This window comes from Sus scrofa, chromosome 6 (assembly GCF_000003025.6).
Source record: "Sus scrofa isolate TJ Tabasco breed Duroc chromosome 6, Sscrofa11.1, whole genome shotgun sequence".
Classification (NCBI taxonomy): domain Eukaryota; kingdom Metazoa; phylum Chordata; class Mammalia; order Artiodactyla; family Suidae; genus Sus; species Sus scrofa.
This window is the reverse complement of record NC_010448.4, coordinates 170,215,932-170,240,942: the sequence shown is the minus strand read 5'-3', so window position 1 is coordinate 170,240,942 and position 25,011 is coordinate 170,215,932. Positions and strand designations below refer to the sequence as shown.

Here is a 25,011-nt window from a genome sequence, read left to right as displayed (position 1 = left end):
AGAAAGCCAGACTTTGGGGAGGTTAAAAGTCACGAGGCCGTTTTATGGGCCTAACTCATCAAACAGTAACTGAGGGCCCGCTGTGTGCCCATCAGGGTGCCAGACATCCGGACAGAACGCTCTGATGCTGGCAGGGTGGAGGGACCACATTTCAGCTGGAAGCAAAGGGCGGGGCTTGTCTTGAAGCCCTGGGCGCGTAGCGAGCACAGGGTTTTTGGGTAGATTATAGGATTGAGGCGGTTCTGGGGGCCTATGGACGTTTGTGGGAGGTTTCACCATCCCTTCCTGCAACTACTGGAGCTGAAAAGAGGCAATTTTTTTCGGTCTAGGAGGAAGCAAATCCAGATAATCTCAATGGAATGTGGCAAATGCTGGGACAGATGAATACAAAACGGGTTGTGTGGGTCAGAGGAGCGGTGCCGCCCGAGCAGGGGAGACTAGTCCTCACAGGTGGGGATTCTGGAAAGGAGTCCTATTTGCCACGTTTCCTGAACCCCCAAATATTCACTTTTCTGCCCACTTATTTGCATTAAAAGTCTTTAGGGGAGTTCCCTTAGTGGCTCGGAGGTTAATGATCCCGACTAGGATCTGAGAGGCCGCAGGTTCGATCCCTGGCCTCGCTCAGTGGGTTGAGGATCTGGCGTTGCCGTGAGCTGTGGTGGAGGTTGCAGACGTGGCTCGGATCTGGTGTTACTGTGGCTGTGGTGCAGGCCGGCGGCTACAGCTCTGATTCAGCCCCTAGCCTGGGAAGCTCCATATGCTGTGGGTGTGGCCCTAAAAAAAAAAAAAAAGAAAAAAAGAAAAACGATTTTTTTGAAAAGAATTCATTATCATGCTTGTATAATCACATGCTTTCATAAAATGTTTTATTCTCATTTACTAAAATTTCCCCCAAGTGCATTCATGAGGTGCTAGTGTGTGATTATACCACAAGGCCATACAATATTAATACATCTTATTATAGGCCCCACTAAGACGGGTGCCCATCAGATTATCCTCACATCCGGTCTTGCTCTCTGGAGAGGAGATCAATTAATTCCGAGGTGGATGAATTTTACCCCCAAGGTCAATGATGGTCGAAAGCCTTTGAATGTAACTCAAAGCTCAGAACAGCTTCAGGGCAGGTACCTCAGTACTGAATTCACTGCCCCGCAAGAATGTGCCTGGCACTCAGGCCAGAGAAGCACTTTCCGAGAGGAAAACAGGAAGACGCTTTGAAGTTTGCTCTCGAATAAGCCCGGCTTCCCGGTGGCTTCTCCCCGCACTGCGTGCTGTCTGCACCGCGTGGGCTCGGCAGAACCGCTCTGCCTGCCCTGCCCGTGTGGCCCTGCCACCTGCCTTCGTCGAAAATCATCATCGGGAACAGCCCTGTGACTCCGGCCTGTGTGTCCACCGTGTGGATGTTTCGAGGCCGTTCACTCTCCCGTTACACGTCCCAAGGCCTCTCCACGAAACTCGCAGGAGAAACCAATTTCTTTTTTTCTTTTTTCTTTTTAGGGCCCCACCTGCGGCATACGAAGTTCTCAGGCAAGGGGTTGAATCAGAGCTCCAGCTGCCGGCTTACACCACAGCCACAGCCACGCCAGATCCAAGTCGCATCTGCAGCCTATGCCACAGCTCATAGCAACACCGGATCCTTAACCCACTGAGCGAGGCCAGGGATGGAACCCGCGTCCTCATGGTTGCTCGTTGAGTTCACTATGGCTGAGCCACAATGGGAACTCCGAGACACTGATTTCTGATTTCAGTTTTGGGAATAATGGTCCTTTTAATGCATTCAGTAAACATTAATGAGCACCTCCTACACGCAGGCAGTGGGAGATGTGCTAGGGAGACACTTGCAGATGAAATACAGTCTGGTGGGGAAGACAGACATAAAATAGCCAGTGACCCTGACAGCCACTACACTTTCGATAAGTGCTAGCCAGAAAAATAGCGGGGGGAGCACTTAGGGGTGCCAGCGAGGGGATTTGGGGGTGATGAAGGGGTATTTGGGGAAGCGATCTTTCTCCTGAGCAATTAAATGGCTTTTTACTTAGTCAGACTGACCCTCTCCAATCATGCTGCTTGGAAAGTTAAAAATCAAATTTGAGCCTTGCCTCTAGAAAGAGTATAGGATTTGGGATCCAATTTAATTTCTAGATTCATTTATTTGTGGAACAAGTACTTAGCAAATGCCTAGTATGTGCTGGAACCAGCCAGGCACTGAGCATAAAACAGTGGATCAGATAAACAGGTCCCGGACCTCACGGGGGTCACAGACACATGGGACGTTTGGATGAGGAAATGAACAGAGTTACAGCACAATCTAGGAGTTCCCTCGTGGCCCAGCGGGATAAGGATCCGGCGCTGTCACCGCAGCTGCTCGGCGGCTGCAGCACGGGTTGGATCCCTGGCCCGGGTACTTCCGCATGGCACGGGGGCAGCTCAAGAAGCCCACAGTCTGTAGGTGCTGTGCTAGGTGGCGACAGAAGCCTGGGGGAGAAGGACGACTAGTCCCAAATCATGGAAGGAGGCTGCCAGGAGAGTTACTTGGAAGAAGGGAAGGCCAGGCTGGAGTGGGACTTAGGAGGACAGAGGGGCGTTCCAGCAGCCATCTCTGCGAAGGTCCAGAGGTGCAGAGGACGAATGTCCTGCTGAGGGAACTGGCTAGAGCCTGGCAGGGTCATGCGCCTGGAGAGGTGGTGAACGAAGGCCAGTGTGGGCACTGCCCCCAGAATCAAAGTGAGGTTTTATCCTAAAGGCAGTGGAGCATGGACGAGAAAAAGTTCCCGCCCTTATTTTTTCCTTTGCCTCATTTTTTCCTCCTATTTTACTCACACACACCACACACACACACACACACACACACACACACACGGCCTTAAATCCTTTTGGGAACAAAGTGAGGACACAACCCATTCGCCACGCAGCATCATCAAAGGAATCTCTCTTAAGTGAGGAGAATCCGAGGAAGAGTCACATTAAAATAATGTGTAGCCAATAAGAAAGGACACAGACCCAGGCACAGAGTGTCTCTTGAAAGATGACAAGAAAGTGGTCAGAGCGGCTGCCGGAGGACGCATTTTACTGCGCGCTCCTCCTCGCCTCTGGAACTTCCCACCACCGACATAGTTATTCAAACCAAGTAAAATCTGGTTTTAGGGTAAATAGCCCCAATTTGGTAAAAAAAAAAAAAAAATATGACCTCCTATTGTGGCTCATCAGGTTAAGAATCTGACTAGGGTCTGTGAGGACGCGGGTCCGATCCCTGGCCTCACTCAGTGGGTGTTGCAAGCTGTGGCGCAGGTCACGGGTGGGGCTTCGATTCTGAGTTGCTGTGGCTGTGGTGTAAACTGGCAGGTGCAGCTCCGATTCAACTCCTAGCCTGGGAACTTCCATATGTTGTGGGTGCGACCTTATAAGGAAAAAAAATACAAATTTAGGTCGACAGTTGTAAGGCTTTCTCCCGCTCCACTGCTCCCTCAGGTAATCCATAGCGTTCTTCGATGATGCTATTTGGCGAAGTGGTTGTACCCTCAGGCTCAGATGACAACATAGGATGTGAAGGTGAAAAAAGTGACTCAAAGGAGCCTTGGCTAGAAAACAATTAGCCAGGTGCGGTGATGGACAGAATGAGGCTCCAAAGGACCCTTACAGGGAGTTCCCGTTGTGGCTCAGCGGTAAGAACCCTCCCAGCATCCATGAGGAGACTGGTTCGACCCCTGGCCTCACTCCGTGGGTCTGGGATCCGGCGTTGCCATGAGCTGTGGTGTAGGTTGCAGACCAGGCTCCGATTCCACACCTACCCTGGGAACTTCCATATGCTGTGGGTGCTGTCCTAAAAAACAAACAAATAAACACACAAAAACCCCAAAGTGAACCCTTACCCCTGCTCTTGGGAGGTTTTTATATTTTCAGTCTCGGCTCCCCGTACGTAGTATAGTGACAACAGTGGCAGGTGCATCACCACGGTGGCAGCAGTGGGAATTAGATGTGCGGGATCCTGGTTATTAAAAGGTGAATGAGCCTGCACCTGACAAGGGAAGGGAGACACAGAAAGGTTAACTAGTCTCGGAGAGATTAGAATCTGGCGAGGAGGAGACAGACAAGTAAGCAGCAGGTAACGTCGGCGCCCTGCGACGGTGCTCAGGGTAAAGCCAGCTCACAGGTTGGGGGCGGCTGTAGGAGGCGTAGTCTAGGTTGGGTCCCCGAGGAATGAAGTCTGAGATGGGTTCCTGTGTAACGGGACAACTGAGGCTCTTACATGCAGCCTGGAAGGGAAGAAACTGGACAAGGTGTGTTTGGCCTAGGGGTTGCAGAAGGGCCTTCAGCCCGAATCCGTATCTCTGTAAACAAGGAGATGGTATTGGAACCCAGTGGAGCTTATTTTGTTTCCATGTTATCTATGGCCACTGCTGAGGCGTTCTGACCGAGACCCTATGGCCCACAAAGTCTAAAATAGCCTGCAGGCCCTGGTTTAGCGGAGTCTAGCCCCAGCCCGATCCCAGGGGGCGCTCTGGAGCACGAAGGGCAATCGCAGAATGGTGCCACCTGAAGACAAGTGCCTGGCCTTTTGTTCCTTTGCGCAGCACAGACTTGGAGCCCTCTCGCTGAGAAGGGCCCCAAGCTTGGCGATAAGGAGAGAAGTTCAGGCTGGAAATATAAATTTGTGAGTTGTCAGCACACAGATGGCATTGACAGTCTAGTCTCTCAAGTCTGGTATTTAAAGCCTGAATGAGATCCTCTAGAGTGAGGACACATGCAGAAAGCCTTGGGGCCTACGGCGCTTACGGTCAGGAAGCAGAGAGGTTCTAGGAAGAGGCCTAGAAGGAGATGCCTGTGAAACAGGAGGAGAACGGAGACGGCGGTTTCCCAGAAACCAGGGAAAGAACACGTTTCTGAGGAAGAGGTGACCTGCTGTGGCAATCATTGGTAGGGAAGGGGTGAGCTCAGGGGCAGGATCCGGTGGCAGGACGGTGGTACCCAGAAGACCACAGGGCAGCCCAAACACACACACACACACACACACACACACACACACAGGGGCAGGATCCGGCGGCAGGACAGACCACACACACACGTTCACATCGTGCCTACAGAGCCACCCTGGTGTCTCGACCTGGGACTTGTGAGGCTAGGCTGGTATATAAAGAAGGGGTCGGGAAGGTAGATGTTAATTTTTGACAAAAGTCGTTTCAGTGGAAGTACGAGAGAAAGAGCCTGACAGCATGAGCCACTGGAAGCCACTGGAGACAGTGAATTCAAACCGCACTTTCGAGGAGCTGCGCTGCAATGGAGAAATGGAGGGGAAGCCAGAGCATCACGAGAGACAAGGGAGAGGTTTTTTTTGTTTTGTTTCTGCCTTTTTTTTTTTAGGGCCGCTCCTGCAGCATCTGGAAGTTCCCAGGCTAAGGGTCCAATCGGAGCTGCAGCTGTGGGCCTACACCCTGGCTCGCAGCAACGGCAGATCCTTAACCCACTGTGCGGTTCCAGGGACTGAACCCATGTCCTCGTGGATACTGAGTCGGGTTCATGACTGCTGAGCCACAACAGGAGCTCCTAAATTTTCTTTTCTTTTTATTTTTTTTCTTTTGATGGCTGCACCTGTGCCATATGGAAGTTTCTGGCCAGGGGTCAAATGAGAGCTGCTGCTGCAGTCTATGTCACCGCCACGACAATACTGGATCTGAGCCGCCTCTGTGACCTGCACTGTAGCTTGTGGCAACGCCAGATCTTTAACCCACTGAGCCAGGCCAGGGATCAAACCCCTCCCCTCACAGGTTGGTCCTTAACCTGCTGAGCCGCAACAGGAACTCCTGGAGGGTTTTTGTTTTAGGGTGGGAGAAAGTGCCTCCTGCCAGTGGAAATGACCTAGGAGAGAGGGGAAACTGATGATGCAGGATATGGCACCTGAAGCAACAAGGCGAGGCCGACCTCTAGGTGCAAAGGCAGCTTGTCCACGGCACAGGAGACAAGGCAGAGCTTGTCTTGGGCACAGATGGAAGCAGACTGATGGATAGGGTGGTAGGAGCTCAAGGAAGTGCTTTCTCTTTTTTTTTTTTGCTGCACATGGAAGTTCCTGGGCCAGGGAGCAAACCTGCACCATAGCAGTAACCAGAGCCACGGCAATGACACGGCAATGCTGTGTCCTTAACCACTAGGCCATGCCACCAGTGACCTTCTCAAGGAAGGTCTCTTGATGGCTTCTCTTTGCTCAGTGAAACAGCAAGCAGGACGGTCAACTGAGAGAAAGCAGAAGCTTGCGGAGGAGAGCAGAGGGTATAGTGGGCATTCAGGAGAGTGGCCGGATATGTGTCTCTTTTTGTACCGTCTACAGCACTGCTGTTACTTTGGCAAGTATGTTCTCAGGGTCTATCACGTCCCAGGCACTTGGATAAACACCAAATGCTTCTTGAAAGCCGTGTGGCTGTGAAACATCCCAAGCATGTTTTGGAGTTGGAGCCGAGTGCAGCTTGGCAGAGCAGGAGCAGTGGTGACTCAGACATGGAAGAAGCCAGAAGACTCTTCGGGGCCGTTGCAGAAGCCTCCTAACTGGTTTGCTGGAATGCATTTGCTTGAGTCATTTTCCTGAATACAAATCACATCACACACGTCTTTTCTTCAAATCCTTCAACAAAGGTGTACAAGAACTTGAGACAAACTGCTTCCAAGGAAGAAAACGGGTATTTATTCTCTTTCAAATTCTTTTCCCATGTAGGTTATTACTGAAAATAACAGAATCACTTTGCTGTACCCCTGAGACTAACACAACACTGTAAATCAACAATACTCAAATATAACATAAGGGAATATCAATATTTAAGTAAAATTTATTTTATTTATTTTTTGGTTTTTAGGGCCGCACCCACGGCATGTGCAAGTTCCCAGGCTGGGGGTCCAATCAGAGCTACAGCTGCTGGCCTACACCACAGCCATGGCAACGCTGGATCCTTAACTGAGTGAGGCCAGGGATCAAACCCAGATCCTCATGGATACTAGCTGGATTCGCTTCCGCTGAGCCACGACGGGAACTCCAAAAAGTAAGTAAAATTTAAAAAGAAAGACAGAAAGCAGAACACTGGGATACACAGATGGGAGACTTACTTTTCAAGATACTGTTGTAAAGTGTTTGGAGAAAAAAAAAATAAGCATGGGCCTGTATTCAGTATGCAAAACCAAACCTCCCCTCTAAGTTTCTAAGGCTCTCCACTGCCCTCAGGGGAAAGAAAATCCTCAGTTTAAAATGCTGGGCGTGGTAGGGCCGCTGCCCTCTCCAGCCTGATCTTCTCTTAAGCTCTTCCCCAGCTCAACTGGGAGGCTCTTCTGGGCCTCAGGGCCTTCAGACCGGCTTTTGTTTCTGCCTCACTTGCTCTTCCTCCCTTCAGCTGCGGAAGGAGTCTGCGCCCAGCCCTCCTCTGGGCCTTTCCAGTTACAGAGGCGGGGGCGGGGGCGGGGTGACATGGCCAGCGCCCCTCGGTTCAGAGCGGGCCGCGTAGAGATGGGCTGGGTCTCGCCGCCTTGCTCAAGGTCGGACGGTTCCGGGCTAAGGCGTGATGGATCTCGCCGCCTCCAGAAGGCTGCTGGGGAGTGGGGGCTGGAGCCAGGTGATGGATGTGCCGGGGGGGGGGGGGGTCAAAACAGCCTCCCCCTCAAAAGAGGAAGGCCGCACCACTGGTCGTGAGAAAGGCAGACGCACCATAACCGGCCTAGTCTCGAACCTCCTGCCTCTGCTGGGCGTCTGCAGAGACCACTGGACAATCTCCAGCCGCAGGCCCCGCGCACGGGAAAGCGCACTCGCCCCGCGCCTGCGCACCAGGGACCGTGAGCCCGGCTCGCCCAGGCCCCGCCCCAGGGAGGGCCCGCGCCCTGCCCCGCCTCCCATCTCTGCGTGCGCACCGCCTAGAGCCCGCCTCCGTGAAAGACTGCCCGGCGCATGCGGCCGGGTTGGTGCATTGGCTGCCGGGGGCTCAGCGCCAGCGCGGCCCGCTCAGCGCCTTAGCCGACGGCCCGGGTTAAGGCCGGCCGCAGGTAGGCTGACTCCGGGGAGCCCGGGGAGCTGTTCTCCCGTGCCGGTACCCGCGGCGGGAGCCGAGCTGGGAGCAGGACGGCCCCAGCGCCGGTGACAGACGTCGCTCCCACCAATCAGGGGTGAGGTGGCCCGCCGGCCTGCCCAATGGGCTGCGTGCCTAGCGGGAGTGGGGCGGGCGGCCAGGCCGGCTAGGAGCCGGCTCCCGCGCGCGGGGCCGCGTGGCCGGGCTCCGCCAGGGAGACCGGCCGCAGGGGGCGTGGGGCGGCGGGAAGGGCCGCTGGGACCGGTAGCGCCCATGTCAGCGCGGCCTGGCTTGCCTGATCAGAGGGCCGGGGGTGGCTCGTGAGACGGAGAGGGCCGGAGAGGCGCAGGAGCCCCTACTGCCCAGCCCTCCCCGAGCACGCCGGCGGCTGCAGCTCCTTGCAACTGCTCCGGCCCTCGCCCCTCCGGCCTCAGGGCACGGCCCTAGCCTCGCTGGAAGGGGATCAAGGTCCGAGACGGGCCCGCTGCGGTGGGGGATGGGCTCGGCGGCCTGGCTGCGGCCCCCTCCGGCGCGCCCGGGCTGCCGCGGGCGGAAGGGGCCTCGGAGCCCGACGGCCTCCTTGTGCTGGGAAGGCTCGGCTTCGGCCCCCCCACCCCGCTGGCCCCCTTACCCACTGGCCGCCCAGGATGAGGATGCGGCATTTTAAGAAGTTCACTACGTGTGCGTGGCGCACTTACGTCCGCACTCATTGTAATTTTGAATCCTCAGCAGTCCTGTGACCCAGGCGATGCGGAGAGTCTCACTGCCATTTAACAGCTGTAAGGACTGGGGCATCAGACGCCTCCCGTGGTTTTGACAGGTTTCATCCACAAGTGGTGGAGCTGGAATTCGATCTCAGCGTTTAACGTCTTTGCTGGTGTTTCATTGCTGAGTTCCTCTGCAGCATCTTGATTTGTGTCCCTTCTGTACTTGAAAACCTTCCCATCGCTCATCACCTTCAGGTGAAAGTTCAGATGAGGCTTCAGGTTGCCTTGTGATTTGGTCCTTGCCTGAATTTCCAGTTTATCCCCCCGTTTCCCCCGCCCCTCCTCACGCTCTGTCTCTTTTCTGGGCGCTGCCCTCGTGTTCTGTAGATAGCCGTCGCCTTCCTGTCCCTCTGTCCCCTTTCTCTTCAAGGCCATTGCCGTCTCAGGTGAACACAGCAGGAGGAGCCTGGATCCTCTCCTCCCTTCCCGACTTGTACTTCCTCTGATGGGCCGTGGTAGGTGACCCTGGTCTTGCTGCTGAAAGTTCTCTCCTCACCATTTAAGCCCTCTGCGGCCTGGGGTTACTGGGTCACTTGTGTATTTCTAAATGTTCTGTCTCTAACTGGATGGCAACTTAAACCATAGGCTCTAGGGAGTTCCCTTGGTGGCTCAGTGGTTAAGGAACCCGACTAGTATCCTTGAGGATGTGGGTTTGATCCCTGGCCTCGCTCAGTGGGTTAGGGCTCTGGCGTGTCCATGAGCTGTGGTGTAGGTCACAGACGTGGCTTGGATCCCGTGTGGCTGTGGCTGTGGTGGAGGCCGGCAGCTGTAGCTCCTAGCAGACCCCTAGCCTGGGAACCTCCATATGCCACGCATACGACCCTGGAAAGACAAAAGACACACCAAAAACCCAAAAACAAGTCGGCCCAAATCTGAGTAATTTTTGTAGCCCCCGAGGGGCCTGGCACAATGCCACTTACCTACATAGGGGGGACCAAGTCCCGTCACTCCCCTCCCCCCATCATGTTGAAATATTTATTGCCAGGCGCTGTGGGGGACCGCAAGCGCCCCCCAAAGAGAGGCCGTCATCCTCAGAGTAAAATCAGGGCAAATCAAATGCAAATGGTTGAGACGCGTCTTCTCGGGAAGTAACCTGCTCTATCACCCAGTCAAGATGGCGGAGGACTTTCTAGAAACTTCCAGAATCCAGTCAGTGAGACCAGGGTGTCGACTCAGGGATATGCCTGGTTAGAACCTCTCTAAGATGTGGCCCAGTTCACAGTCACGTGTCAGTAGGGAACGTTCGGCCGTGAGGTGACAGGACAGCGTGTCTCCCACATGTTAGGGACTTGGGTCAGACCCGTTTGGGGAAACTGCAGATGAAGCATCCCTTTGGGAGGTCACTGCGCACATCAGCTCATGAAAGGCCCTGAGAGCGCTTGCAGCAAAGAAACCAGGTGGCTACCGAACCAGCATTTTCTCTGTTTATCTGCCCATAAGGCCCTTTTGGGGGCTCCTGTGTGCGTTTCTCGGAAACCGGGGGGCGAGCTCTTAGAAGTGCCGCCGCGGAGGACAGAAGAGGCAGGACGTGGTCGGGGGTCTTCCTTGCCGTCGGAAGGGGAGGACGTTGACCTCATCTCCTTGCCAAGTGTCCTTCCTGCCCTGGGGGGGGGGGGGCGCTGCAGACAGCACTGCCCGCTTTCCTCGTTCCTGTCGCAGCCTATTCTTACTCTACTTTGGCTTCAGGGGAGGAAGAGGTCCCAGCCCTGCCAAAGCAAGCGTTCTCGCACTCTCTTCTGCTTGGGCTTGTGTTCCTCATCTTGGTCGCATTCGGGTTTACGGGGCCCGCGAAGCCGGGGCCAGGGATACAGGCTGCCCGGGGAGCCGTCGCCTCTGCTGCTGTTGCGCGGCCATCGACCCCTTTCTCTCCCCCCCAGTCTCTGTCGTGCGCTCCCTGCGCCACTGGCCTGCTCTTAGGACTTAACCCAATCTCCCCTCTGAGTCCTCCGACCATGGCGTGCTTGGGACTGGTTATTCTTCATGTCCCTTTCCTCCAGGCCACGGGCTGTCTGCGTGGCACACCTGGACGAGGTTGCTGGCAAGCAGCAAGTTATTAAAGGACCGAGGAGAGCTACCTTTAACGAAAAGATCCTTGGTTTTCACTGCAACCCCTTTTAAATGTTGAAGTCCTTTCCTTTGATTCTGTCTTCCATAAACGACAGGAGCTGTATTTTCTTGGCGATACGTTACAGTTTAGCCAAAGATGTTACCTGTTTTATGAGCAATCCGAGTGCTTATCTAAGATCGAAATCTTTTTCCCGCGTAGGGAAAAGGACGCACCCGCCTGGTGTTGCAGAGTTTGGCGGCAATGAGGCCATGGTGTTCTGGCCACAGAGCTGTGTTTTTCTTTGTTTGTTATTTTTTAAATTAGATTGACCCTCAAAATTGTTAGCTGTCAAAGCTTTAAACAAAAGCTTCATTATTTAATTAACGTTATTTCTCAGCTCAGATTTGACCAAAGCCATTGAGTGATCCACCTTCCCAAGTTGCATGACGGAACCCGAGCCTCCTGGCTCGGTAAGTGGCAGCGCCGGCCTTTGAATCCAGATCGGTTGGATTTGCTGAGATACGTCTTATCTGGAATTTCCCTCTCCCAGGTCAGCAGGTGCAATGAAGTACATTCTGGTTACTGGCGGTGTGATATCTGGCATCGGGAAAGGGATCATCGCCAGCAGCGTGGGCACGATCCTCAAGTCCTGCGGTTTACACGTGACCTCCATTAAAATTGACCCCTACATCAACATCGATGCGGGAACATTCTCTCCCTATGAGCATGGTAAGCAAGATGCGTTTCTTCGTTTCTTTTTTAAAAATACCGGTCTTGTGATATGTGCAGGGAAAATGTCAGCCCTTGGAAATTGCGTGTGCGCTGCATCACGTGACTCCATTTCCCGTCTTCAGAGACTGGTCCTTCGCATGGCAGCAGACTGACGCCTTCCTCACCTGGGCAGGGAGGAGGCAGAGAGCTTGGTGGGCAGTGGAGTGATTAGAATCCAGTGGTTTCTGTCCCAGAAAGAATAGAAATGTATACATGTGACGGGGTCACTTTGCCGGGTGGCAGAAATCGGCATAGCATCATAAACCAACGATACTTTAAAAATGCAATTTTAAAAATCTTGAGAAGAAGTAGCAGAAGTGGTCTTTTGGGGGTTGAATGAGAGTTGTCTCTCCTCTTGAAAAGGGACATCTGATGGCACGGTAGCTTTCTTCAGATATTTGAGAAGCGGGATTATGCTTGTTCTTGAGGCCCCGTCTTTAGGGGTAGGGCGGGTAGGTAGAGGTTTGGCCCAGCATAAAAAAAGGTCTTTGTAACAGCACGTGCTCTCCCAGAGCGGGGATGTGGCTTCCAGAATTTGCGAGTTCCCTTCAGTGGAGGTGATTAGGCAGAGGCCGAGGGACCGCTTGGTAGGGTCCAGGAATTCAGGCCATGTTGGATTTGGAGGGGTGCGCGCTCGACACCCTGTCCCGCCCGCAGAGTGTGGGTGATACAAGCAGACGTCTTTGGAAGGGAGAGAAAAGTTGAAGCCCTGAGGTGGCTGGGGACGTGGCACTGTACGTCTTTGTTCTCACTGGTCATCTGTCCTCTGTGTGATGTGTGACTGTGTCTGAATTACCTAGGAGGGTAATGACTCGAAATCAGGGTAGAGCTACACGTTTAAAAAACTTCTGGGTTGTGGGAGTTCCTGTTGTGGCTCAGCGGAAACTAATCTGACTAGTATCCGTGAGGACACAGGTCTGATCCCTGGCCTCGCTCCGTGGGTTAAGGACCTGGCGTTGCCCTGAGCTGTGGTGTAAGTTGCAGATGCGGCTCGGATCAGGCCTGGCTGTGGCCGTGGTGTAGGCCGGGGCTACAGCTCCAATTCGACCCCCAGCCTGGGAACCTCCATGTGCCACAGGTGCGGGCCCCCCCCCCGAAAAAAAACTTTTGAGTTTTGAAGGTGTTTTCATACTCCTACTTTCCTTTCTTTCTTTCTTTCTTTTTTTTCTATCCTTTTTTTTTTTGTCTTTTTGTCTTTTTAGCTATTTCTTGGGCTGCTCCCGCGGCATATGGAGGTTCCCAGGCTAGGGGTCAAATCGGAGCTGTAGCCACCGGCCTACGCCAGAACCACAGCAACGCGGAATCCGAGCTGTGTCTGTGACCTACACCACAGCTCACGGCAACGCCGGAACCTTAACCCACCGAGCAAGGCCAGGGACCGAACCCGCAACCTCATGGTTCCTGGTCGGATTCGTTAACCACTGCGCCACGACGGGAGCTCCTCCATCCTCCTGGTTTTAATGTGAGGTCAAACCCTGTAAGGATGAGTATCATCCGAGCGAAATTCTTTATGCAATAAAGAGTGTCGGGAAAAGATGGACGCATTGGAGCAATAGTCCAGAATTCTTGAGAGCAGAGGATGCGGGAAAAACAAGACCGTTTTTGCTCTGCTGTTGTGAGCGTGGCTCCTGTTGGCGATGGCAGGAGGGTCCCATTTGGGGCAGAATTTCCAGAACGACGTTGAAAGGAGTGAATGTTCCACGAAGGCAAGGCGCGACCTCAGAAGTTTCACGGCTTTGTTCTGGTCCGAAGTGCGGCCCAGATCTGGTTTTATCATCCCAGGACTTTAACATTGATATTTCTTTATCTCTATCTCTATAAACCTTGTTCAAGTTTTTGGACCAAAACCTGCTTTTATGACATTTTAAACCTTTTTCTGCCCAAGTAGGAGACTTTGCTGAACATTCATTTTCTTTTTTTTAGGGCCACACCCTCAGCATACGGAGGTTCCCAGGCGAGGGGTCCAGTGGGAGCTGCAGCCGCCGGCCTACACCACAGCCACAGCCACGTGGGATCCGAGCCGCGTCCGACCTACACCACAGCTCACGGCAACGCCGGATCCTTCACCCACGGAGCGAGGCCAGGGATCAAACCCGCGTCCTCGTGGATCCTGGTTGGGTTCATTAAGTGCTGAGCCACGAAGGGAACTCCAGAACCTTTTTTCTCGGGGTGGCAGATGCCACACCACTGTGAGCTGTCCTTTCTCCTTCATGCTGTGCTCTTTCACGGCAGAATCTTCCGATTCACTGAGTTGAGTGGGGGACTGGGAGTGTGGCATGGTTGTTGATTTTTTCGTTCGTGTCCTATTTTCTCTCCTAGAAATAAATTTCTCTGCTTCCTGTCAAGTTAATGCAGAGTTTGTTCTGGTCAGCTGTTTGTTCTTGGCACTCCCGTTGGGCCACAGCATCTGTGTGTTGCATGCCCCTAACCGTTGCCACTCTTCCCTGCAGGGGAGGTGTTTGTGCTGGACGATGGGGGGGAAGTGGACCTGGACCTGGGTAACTACGAACGTTTCCTTGACATCCGACTCACCAAGGACAATAATCTGACCACGGGGAAGATATATCAGTATGTCATTAACAAGGAGCGCAAAGGAGATTACTTGGGAAAAACCGTCCAAGGTAACGCTGGGTCTGCCGTTAAGGTTTGGAAATTGGAACCGCTTTGATGTCTTTTGTATATAAAAACGGACCTTTGGGGTTCCCGTCATGGCTCCGCAGTTAACGGACCCGACCAGGATCCTTGAGGATTCGGGTTCGATCCCTGGCCTTGCTCCGTGGGTCAAAGATCTGGCGTCGCTGTGGCTGTGGTGCAGGCCGGCAGCTGTAGCTCCAGTTCGACCCCCAGCCCGGAACCTCCACATGCCGCGTGGCCCTAATAAGCAAAACCAAACCAAACCGCACGTACCTTTTATGCGGTTCCGGCACGGATGTGTCACGGTACTGGTACCGAAATGTGTCTTCCGTTGAAAACTCAGAGTGTGTAGTTGTTTACTCAAGAAATCGCATGGGTCGGCGCCTTCCTCTCTGAGTGGCTTTGAAGCGCTCAGTCCAGCTGTGTGATTCGAATCCAGAGAGCTCTTGTTTTCCCCCAGTGCTGAGGGTCAAGGGGTGCAGGCAGCCAGATGAGGGCGGTTGGTCAGACAGTGCGTGTCGTGCGTCTGGGATGATGGTCCAGACCCAGAGGGGTCGGAGCCCGCGTGGCGCCCGCTGGTCTTTGGGCAGAGAGGGTCGGAGTCTGCTCACTCGCTCATTCGGCGATTCCAGTGCTGGCTCTGGTTGGACCCTCGCTGGTGCGGGGCGTCCCTGGTGCGTGAGACCCATGAGCCTTGTCCTCGTGGGGTTTACCTTCCAGGGAGGACAAAACACGCAGTGAGGTGTCTGCCAGCAGCGGAGACGGACCAGATGGAGGGGGAGCGGGCTGGACGGGCTCAGGGAGCGCCTCCGAGGAGAGGGCTGTGAGCCGAGGGCCCAGCCCTGGGAAGGGCGGAGGGCAGGGGCTGCCAGGGGCCTGGTCTGGGACCCGGAGGGTGACGTGGGCGGGATGGGCTGGGGCCGCAGGGCTTCCTGGATCCCCACGTGGGGTGGGGAGTTTACGCCGAGCCGGGGAAGCCATTTAGGAGTTGAAGCCTGGGAGTGGTCAACACAAATGTGCATATTCTTTTTTCTTTTCATGATGGCACCTGCCACATGTGGACGTTCCCGGACTAGGGGTCAAATTGGAGCTACAGCTGCCGGCCTGCACCACAGCCACGGCAACACCAGATCCGAGCCACATCCACGACCTATACTGAAGCTTGCGTCGTAACCCGCTGAGCGAGGCCAGGGATTGAACCCACATCTTCAGGGATACTAGTCAGGTTCTTAACCCGCTGAGCCACAACCGGAACTCCTGACGTGCCTTTTTAAAAGATTACTTTGGCTGCTGTGTGTGGAATAGGTAATGTCCCCAGCTCAAGGGAGTGCCAGTTATAGAGCAAGTTAAAGAGTAACTGCTGCCCCTTAGGAACTGGCCTCCTGAGCCCCGCACGGTGATTGAAAGAGGTCCCGGCTGTGGCTGGCCTTGGTGAGCGCTGTCCCGCCCGTGCTTGGCTCGGCATCTCTCCCGTGCGCGCCTCCCGTTTCCACGACTTGCTCACGTAGAAGCTCCTCCCTCCGGTGAATGGGTAGGAATGGAGCTCAGGGGTGGTTCCGTGATTTGCCCAAAGAGCCACACCTCTGAGATTTGTGGAACTGAGTGATGGAACTGAGATTGGAACCCGACATTCTGGCCCAGATGCCATGCTCCTGACTGGCCTTCCCGTCTGTGCAGCGGGTTTGCTGCCCTTTGGTAAACCAGAACGTGATGGAACAGGGGCCTGGCGCTCTCTGGTCCTTGGGAAAGGGTGTGACGTGCCTCCCCCTAAACTGCCCAGCCGTAGGCGGCAGGGCCGGCCCCGAGGTCCGACGTGCGGTTGTGTGGCCAGGCGAGATGGTGCGCCAGGGCCAGGGCTCCAAGGTGCCTCAGGACTCCTCTCCAGGCCCTGCTCTCTTGTAGGACTTGCAGCCCCAGCTGGGAAGTGTGCACAGCACCCGAGAGCAGTGTGATCCGTTAAGGGCCTTTTGCGGGGAAGGGTCTCAGAAAGATGGTCCCGAGCCCGCTGCTGCTCTGCGGTTTGTGTCACAATGAGCGTCTCGGCCGCAGCTGCGCTGAAGGGAGGCAGGTCACGTGTGTCTTTGTCTTTCTCAGTCGTCCCGCACATCACCGACGCCATCCAGGAGTGGGTCATGAGACAGGCCCTGATCCCCGTGGATGAAGACGGCCTGGAGCCTCAAGTGTGCGTCATCGAGGTTTGTCGAGTCCTTTTGACTCTTGGCGGTTCTTGCGGCGGGGTCAGGCGCACGTCTTCTCACCTCCTCAGTCCGTCCCTCCCTCCTGCGGCCGCAGGGCAGAGAAGGGCCTGGTCTGCATCGCGGGGAGTCGCTGCCCGTCCCCCAGGGTTCCCCGTTGCCAGCCTTCGTCCGCTTACTCCGCGTGGCTCTCCCGGTGAGGCTGGCGGGACCTGATCTTCCGCTTTCCACGGGCAGGACCGTGCGTCTCTCTGAATGGGCCTCCTTTGACTTCAGTGTCCGTGCTCCTGCCTTGCCGGTCCTGGCGCGGGGAGCGCGGTGTTCCTGCGAAAGCAGGAGACCGAGACGTCCCAGCAGTTTTGTTTTGTTTTTTTTTTTATAATGATCATAACAATCTGATTTCACAGGATTTCCATCCCCCAGCAGTTTGTTTGTAGCTGCTTTTTAACGCAGAAGCTATGGCCAAGGAGATAAGATTTTGGTTTCTTTGCTTTAAGACTGACTCTTTGTACAAGTAAAACTCCTAGTGTGTCTTTCATCTGACCTTTTTCCTCAAATGATGGGGAAAGAGGAGCGGGGAGCCTATCAGAAGTCAGCTTTTAGCGCACAAAGACGCGTCTCATTCCTGTTAGTGGATGTTTTATGAGCCCGGGGAGTTTGCCTGACCCTGTTTCTGTCGACAGAGTGGCGCTGCTAGAAAACTAAACCGCAGGAGGACAAGCTTGTTGCCTAACTTCTTTTTTTAAAAAGAATTTTTATTAGCGTTGATGCACGATGGTCTGTCCGTTGCTGCTGTGCGAGTCCTAAACTGCCTTTGTTCGCCCAGCTTGGCGGGACGGTGGGAGACATAGAGAGCATGCCCTTCATCGAGGCCTTCCGCCAGTTCCAGTTCAAGGTCAAAAGAGAGAACTTCTGTAACATTCACGTCAGCCTGGTTCCTCAGGTGAGGCATCGAGAGCTTTCCTTGGGACGGTGGAGAGGAGGGAGGAAGGGGTGCTTGCCTCCTCAGCTGTTTCAGGTGTTTGAGGTGCAGGAAGCAGGGGGAAAAAAGCCTTCTTTGAGGAGTTCCCGTCGTGGCGCAGTGGTTGACAAATCCGACTAGGAACCATGAGGTTGGGTTCGATCCCTGGCCTTGCTCAGTGGGTTAAGGATCCGGCGTTGCCGTGAGCTGTGGTGTAGGTCGCAGACACGGCTCGGATCTGGAGTTGCTGTGGCTGTGGTGTAGGCCGGTGGCTACAGCTGCGAATGGACCCCCAGCCTGGGAAGCTCCGTGTGCCGCGGGAGCGGCCCAAGAAATGACAAAAAAGATTAAAAAAAACCCACCTTCTTTGAAAAGAGCAAATGGAAGCCATTTGGAAGATTAACCAGAGAACTCGCAGTTGGCCTGCACGTATCCATGTATCTTTACTACGTGGTGAAACCCCACTACACCTGGAGTCAAGGGGGTTTTTTGGTTTTGGCTTTGGTTTTTCCTTATTAGGGCCACACTTGCAGCCATATGGAGGTTCCCAGGCTAGGGGTCGAATCAGAGCTGCAGCTGCCGGCCTGCACCACAGCCGCAGCAACCCTGGATCTGAGCTCCATCTGTGACCTACAGCACCGCTTGTGGCAATGCCAGATCCTTTAACCCACGGAGCGAAGCCAGTGATCAAACCCACATCTTCATGGATACTAGTTGGGTTCTTAACCTGCGGAGCCACAACAGAAACTCCCAGGATTTTTTTTTTAAGACAGAACTCACAGAGATAAATACTCGGAGGAGTCAGTAGTAACAGATTAGGAAAGCAGAAAGCGGATGGCCCTGTTGACCTGGGAGGGCTGGATCCTAACCTCGCAGGGGCATACAGAGCGGCAGCCCTGGTCACCCCGCAGAGGTCGGGCAAGGGCTGCGGGCGGGGCTCCTCATCGTGGCTGTCGCGCAGGTGCATAGATGGGCGTCCCCATTGCCAACACGCACAGTTGGGCATCAGCCCCCCCCCGCCCTCCACCTTGGCAGGACACTGAAGGCTTTTTCTGGATGAGCAGACACCAGGGACCATGTAATTTTATGTTGTGGAGACACCCTACCTTCTTCGGCTACCTGATTCGCAGAATTATCACCACAGGCGTGGACCTTGTACCTAGGAGACTGGAAGCCACTTCCTGGGGTATAAAACTAGCCCGGGAAAAACGCACTTCCTCAGAGGCTCCCGGGGAAACAGGCCAGCCAGTTATTCCCCACAGGGAAACTCTGGTGGACAAGCCCCCCCGCCCCTGCTCACAGACCCTCAGCTAGTGTTACAGTGAGCTGGCGGCCAGGGGTCACCAGACCTTTGGAAAAAGCATCTAACGTGCAGGAGCCCAAGCAACAGGAAAAAAGGAATTTAGAGGAAACGGGCTCTGCAGGGAGTAGGACAAGGAAACTTCAAAAAAGAAGACAAAGCAGCATGTCGTTAACGTCTTCAGAAAGCAGAGGAGGTGAACTGCATCTGTTAACAGGCGCTGGACACCCTAAAAAGAGACCATTCAGAGAACAGAGAAGTCCTGGAAATTGAAAATCGGACGCAGGAATGAAAAATTTAAGAGAAAGAAGGTTCAGCAAAAATTTAAGAGAAAGAGGAAGTAGAGCAGGAAGAGAGAGAACACAGGAGAGAAAAGAGAAGAGAATTAGCGGCTGATCTAGGAATTCTGACATCCAAATAATGGGGTTTTTTAAAAATAATAGAAATGCAGAGGCCAATGGAATCTGAACCAGGGGTCAGTAGACAGGTCAAGTCAGCCTACCCTCTGGTTTTGAAAATAAAACTGGAAATACAGCTATGCCCAACATGAGTTGAGTCGTCGTGACAGACTGTGTGACCCATAAACCCTAAAATATTTATTGTCTGACCCTTTATAGAAAAAGCCTTCTGATTCCGCATCCAAATAATTCAAGGAAATTTGCAGATAGGGGTTGCTGGATTGAAGTGGCCCCCTGAATGCCCAGCCAGTCGAATGAAAAATGACCCCCACCAAGGCACATCATTGTGAAATTTGGGGGTAATGGGGCAGAAGTTCTAAAAGACGCTAAAGAGAAAAATCAAGAAATCAGTATGTCAGTAGACTTCTCAGCAGCAGGGCTGGAAACTCAAACCTAGTGAAGCTGTTTGCTCAAACGTCCTCAGGGAAAATGATTTCTTAGAATTCTCTGCCTTACAAATGTATCTGTTAAATATTAGAGGAAAACAGTGATAATATCGTACATAGGAAACTCAGCACATCAACAAAGGAAAACCAAAAAACCAGCCAAAGCAAGCAAATGATTAGGCCAGAAAGGAAGAGCTGTGGCACCTGGTTTCATGTGCCTGGTACCCAAATGCTCGAAAGTCCACATGCACTGAGGAGGGGTCGTGAGATGGGGCCGAAGACCCAGGGCAGGTGCGTGGAATGGGGGTGGGGGAATGAACAGAGGGGGCTCCTCATCCTACGGGAAGTAAGTAGAAAATGCCTCAAACCAAATGTCAAGAAGTAGCAGTAGGAGTTCCCACTGTGGCACAGTGGGTTAAGACTCTGATTGCAGCGGCTCACTCAGGTCACTGCAGAGGCTCGGGTTGGATCCCCAGCCCAGCTCAATGGGCTTCCGTTGCCACAGCTGAGGCGTAGGTTGCAGCTGCAGCTCAGATTCCATCCCTGGCCGGGGAACTTCCCGATGCCGCGCGTGTGGCCATAGAGAAAAAGATTAAAATAAAGCGTCTCGGAGGGTCACGTAACGTTGGAGAAAGGAAGGACCTCGTGTGTAGTGCAGGGCACTGTGCTCAGTATCTTGTCATGGTCTGCAGCGGAAAAGGAGTCACACGTTATATCTGGATCACCCTGCTGTGCACTCGCAACTAACGCAGCATTGCAGATCTGTTAGCCTTCAGTGAAAAAAGAGTGGGAGAGGGGTGGGGTAGATAAGGACCTGTACCGCTGCTTTTCGGACAAACCTTACAGGACTCTGAAATAGGCGCCTGTGTAACTGACACAAAGGAGAACTGAATTAGCTAAACGGTCAGATGATCTGTCTCCCTGTTAAACGAGGTTTGGGGAAAAGTCACACGGGAAAAGTTCTTACCGTGGAGAAATTAACGTTTTGTTCTGTTTTGTTTCCTGCTGTGAAATAGCCAAGTTCCACAGGGGAGCAGAAGACGAAGCCCACCCAGAACAGTGTTCGGGAACTCAGAGGGCTTGGGCTGTCCCCGGATCTGGTGAGGTTTCCTGGTTACCTGGTTTCAGCCTGATCTTGTCTGTCTGATTAAGATCTCGCCTCCGCGGCAGCTCAAACCTTTGTTTTCTTGGCCTGAAGTTAGTTAGCGAGGGCCGGAGAAATGGGGTTGGTGCTTTGCCCGGGGCTGTGGCTTCCAGAGGCCTCGCTACCACGCCTGCTGGCCCGGGGTCCCGTCCTTAGCCCGTCCCGCGTCCTCCCGCCCAAGACCCTCGATAGAGGAAAACCCCAGTCGGCTCGTTTACCTGTCTGTCCCTCGCTTGCTTCTCGTGTTCCCCGGTATCACTGTTGAAAGCAGGCAGCCTCTTTTACTGCTGCTCTGCCGGGAGTCACTGTCTGCATCCAGCTTGGCGAGGTGGGGCCTCCTCGCGTGTCCCTCGGGAGGGAAGCCTGGGTTGGCAACCCCTCTCTCCACCCGCACGTCCAGGTTGTGTGCCGGTGCTCAAACCCTCTGGACACGTCAGTGAAAGAGAAAATCTCCATGTTCTGCCACGTTGAACCCGAGCAGGTGAGTACAAGTTCCGTGGCCGCAGAGGTGGCTCTCCTCCTCCCGCTCCAGGCGTCTCGAGCAGTTGCCCGAGGCTCGCTGTTCCCCCTAAGGTGCCACAGCGGACCGCCGGCTCCCGGGCGCCCCGGCCTCACGTCCGTGGTGCCCCGAACATCGTCTGCCTCCCCGCCCCTCCTGCCCGTCCTGTGCCCGCGCCTGGTGCTCGTTGCTCCAGCCACGCTGCCCTCGGCTCTCCTCCTCCCTTTCCATTTCTGGCGCCTGCTGTCTACCGGTTTTTTACTCTTACTTGAGCCGGTGGACGAAGGTTACCTGTGATAAAGGCAATTCGGAATTCTGGAGCCTGTGGTAGGCCCAGTGTGGTAGGTGGTGCAGAAATCACAGTACTGATTTTTGGTAGAATTCCGACGTGTAGTTGGCTTAGGACGTTTAGTTGCAGGCTACAGCCGAGTGGGCCGGTCCACAGCTGCACGTGCCCACCTTTCCTCCCTTCGAGGTTGTCAGACTATCGAGCAGGCTTCCTTCGGCCACACAGTGGTCCCTGCTCGCTTCCTATCTTATGTGCCGTCGTGCGTGCGTGCGTGCGTGTGCGTGTGATTCCCATCCTCCTAATTACATTCTCTTTAATGTATGTAACACACACACAGAATCCATAAGAAGATACTCTATAAAATTCATGGCGGGGAGATTTGGGAAAAGATCTAAAAATGCTTGCTTTTAGGGTGGAGGTAATGGGAAAAGGTCGAGAAACGGCTTTTTCATCGCACCTGCTTCTTTGTGGTGTGGCGGTTCTAACGGTGACACGCAGGGGTTAGGTTTGGCGGAAGGAGAGCGGAAGGAGAGTGGCCCTCAGGGAATTGAGGGTTAGGTTACGAAGGGCTTGTTCTTTTTTTCTTTTTGTCTTTTTAGGGCCACACCCGCAGCATATGGAGGTTCCCAGGCCAGGGGTCTAATTGGAGCTGTAGCCGCCAGCCTGCACCACAGCCACAGCACGTCGGGATCCGAGCCACGCCTGCCACCTACACCACAGCTCAGTGCAACGCCAGATCCAGATCCTTCACCCGCGGAGCGAGGCCGGGGATCGAACCCACATCCTCATGGATACTAGTTGGGTTTGTTAACTGCTGAGCCACAACGGGAACTCCTGAATCTACGACTGCGTTCTTTGAGGCTCAGGAGACTGGGCGGGAGAGCCCAGCTGGCTGAGAGAGGAGAGAACGAAGCAGCAGGGTTTCATAAGAGAAATTCATTTACCAGACTTCCAGGAGTATGGAAGTGAAAATTAAAAAAATTAAAATCGGAAGTTCTATCTTGACTCAGCATTAACAGACTGGACTAGGATCTTGAGGACATGGGTTTGATCCCTGGCCTTGCTCAGTGGGTTGAGGATCCAGCGTTGCCATGAGCTGTGGTGTAGGTCGCAGACGTGGCTCGGATCCTGGTGCTGCTGCAGCTGTGGTGTAGGCCGGCAGCTGCAGCTCTGATTCGACCTCCAGCCTGGGAACCTCCAGGTGCAGCCAAAAAAGACAAAATAAAATAAGATGAAATCATTGCCCTGGCATTCCAGTGCACAGAGCCAGAGGAAAACCTTGACCATCAGAGGCTGTCCTCTCCATCCCCATGACGGCTCAAGCTCCAGGGCGTGAGGGTAGCCACCTGAGGCCTGAGATCAGTGCTCCTGGGTGTGACACCCAGGCCAGCAGCTCCGTTGGAGGGATTCTGCTTCATACTAAGCATGTGAAACATCCGAAAACTTTCATTGTTAATGAGCAGCCTTTTATCATGCCATTATCTTCGATATTTCTGTCCCAGCAAGTGAAAGGAAAAAGCAATTCAATTCGGGAATAGAATAGGTTGTCACTAAAATTAGTCACTATGAAAAAATGTGACAAGTGCTTTTATATTTAAATTAGAACTTCCCATCTTTTGCCTATGTTTTAATTGGGTCGCTTATTGAGTTATGAGAGTTCTTTCTATACTCTGAGTCCACATCCTTTGTCAGGTATATGATTTGCATATTTTTTCCTCCCAGTCTGTGATTTGTCTTTTCTCTCTTTTTTTTTTTTTTGCTTTTTGGTTTTTATTTTGTCTTTTTAGGGCCACACCTGCTGCATATGGAGGTTCCCAGGCTAAGGGTCAAATTGGAGCTGTAGTTGCTGGCCTACACCATTGCCACGCTGGATTCTTAACCCACTGAGCAAGGCTGGGGATTGAACCTGTGTCCTCCTGGATACTAGTCAGGTTCGTTAACCACTGAGCCGTGACGGGACCTCCTTATCTATTTATTTCTTCCTGGCTACATCCACGCCATGTGGAAGTTCCTAGGCCAGGGATTGAACCTGCGCCACAGCAGCGACCGGAACCATTGCGGTGACAGTGCTGGATAGTTAACCCACTGTGCCACAAGGGAACTCCCATTCTCTGACTTTTCTTTATGGTGTCTTTGGAAGCATGAAAGCTTTTACGTTTTGACGAACTCCAGTTTATCCATGTTTTTCTTTATAGACAGTGCTTTTGGTATCAGATCTAAGAACGCTACTTACCCAAAGACAGGAAGATTTTCTGTGTTTTCTAAAAGTTGTACAATTTTAGGTCTTACCATGTAAGTTTAGGATTCATTGTGAATTGACTGTTATGGATATAGTAACTTTTCAATAAAAATTTAAAATTCATCTTTTTGTACGTAGATACCTAGCTGTTCCAGCTTCATTTGTGGAGACAATTCTTTCAATAATATTCTGCAGTGTTCTTTGTAAAGGTGCTTTTTAGACTTATTTATTTTTGTAAATTGTCTTTTAAGTTTATTTATGGGTATTAATAGTCCTTGTTGCTAGGCAAATGGCATACTTTTAAGAACTGGTTATTTCCTCTAAGACCCATGTGTAGGAAACTGCTGATTTCTGCCCATTGAGCTCAACCTTAGTAGCCTTAGTAAACTTGTTCTGGTTATTTTCCTGTAAATTCCCTTGGTTTTTATGGATAAGCAATAATATTCTATGTGATTCGTGGCAATTTTTTCTTATCTTCCTATTCATATACCTTTTTTTTTTTTTTTTTTTTTTTTTGGTCTTTTTGCTATTTCTTGGGCCGCTCCCGAGGCATATGGAGGTTCCCAGGCTAGGGGTCGAATCGGAGCTGCAGCCACCAGCCTACGCCAGAGCCACAGCAACGCAGGATCCGAGCCGCGTCTGCAACCTACACCACAGCTCGAGGCAACGCCGGATCCTTAACCCACTGAGCAAGGGCAGGGACCGAACCCGCAACCTCGTGGTTCCTAGTCGGATTCGCTAACCACTGAGCCACGACGGGAACTCCCTATACCTTTTTCTTATCTGATTATAATGGCTAATGTCTCTAGTACATTACTGGGTAGAAGTAGTGATAGTGCCCACTTTTGCCTTATTCCAGGCTTTAAATTTTAAGCATTAATATCAGTGTCAAACCAAATGATGTTTATGCGAGTTTCTTATATTTTCACATGTTCCCTGATATTCCTAAATAGTAAATTCTACTGTTAAGTGGTGTGGTGCAGCATGGGCTTTTGAATTTCTTTTGTTTTGTATTTTTTTTAGGGCTGCACCCGAGGCATATGGAGGCCCGAGGGGTCAAATCAGAGCTGTAGCCACTGGCCTACGCCACAGCCACAGCCACAGCCACAGCAATGCGGGATCCTTAACCCACCGAGCAAGGCCAGAAATTGAACCCGTGTCCTCATGGAGGTTAGTCCTATTCATTAACCACTGCGCCGCAACCGGAACTTCTGGGCTTTTGAGTTTTTAAAAGCTCTCCCAGGTGATTCTAATGGCAACTAATTTTGAGACCATTGTTCTTAGAGCA

General features: G+C 52.9%; 1 protein-coding gene and 1 non-coding gene across 5 annotated transcripts in view; one reads left to right on the top strand and one right to left on the bottom strand.

Moving 5' to 3' along the window:
- Positions 7,838-25,011, top strand: part of CTPS1 (CTP synthase 1) — a 31,357-nt gene continuing 14,183 nt past the window's right edge. Inside the window, exons 1-8 of one of the 4 annotated variants that reach the window (XM_021096968.1) lie at positions 7,862-8,010; positions 11,245-11,317; positions 11,398-11,576; positions 14,069-14,239; positions 16,347-16,447; positions 17,274-17,390; positions 20,569-20,652; positions 21,097-21,177. In XM_021096968.1, the coding sequence (XP_020952627.1) occupies positions 11,411-11,576; positions 14,069-14,239; positions 16,347-16,447; positions 17,274-17,390; positions 20,569-20,652; positions 21,097-21,177 (720 nt within the window). In that variant the 5' untranslated portion in view covers positions 7,862-8,010; positions 11,245-11,317; positions 11,398-11,410. Of the gene's footprint in view, positions 8,131-8,265; positions 8,996-11,244; positions 11,318-11,397; positions 11,577-14,068; positions 14,240-16,346; positions 16,448-17,273; positions 17,391-20,568; positions 20,653-21,096; positions 21,178-25,011 lie in introns of those variants that run through there. The other 3 variants (XM_005656199.3, XM_003128105.4, XM_013988927.2) reach the window with 3 other exon arrangements.
- MIR9829 (microRNA 9829) lies at positions 14,101-14,167 on the bottom strand. Its single transcript, NR_128516.1, has one exon. It is a non-coding gene; the product is annotated as a microRNA 9829 (primary transcript).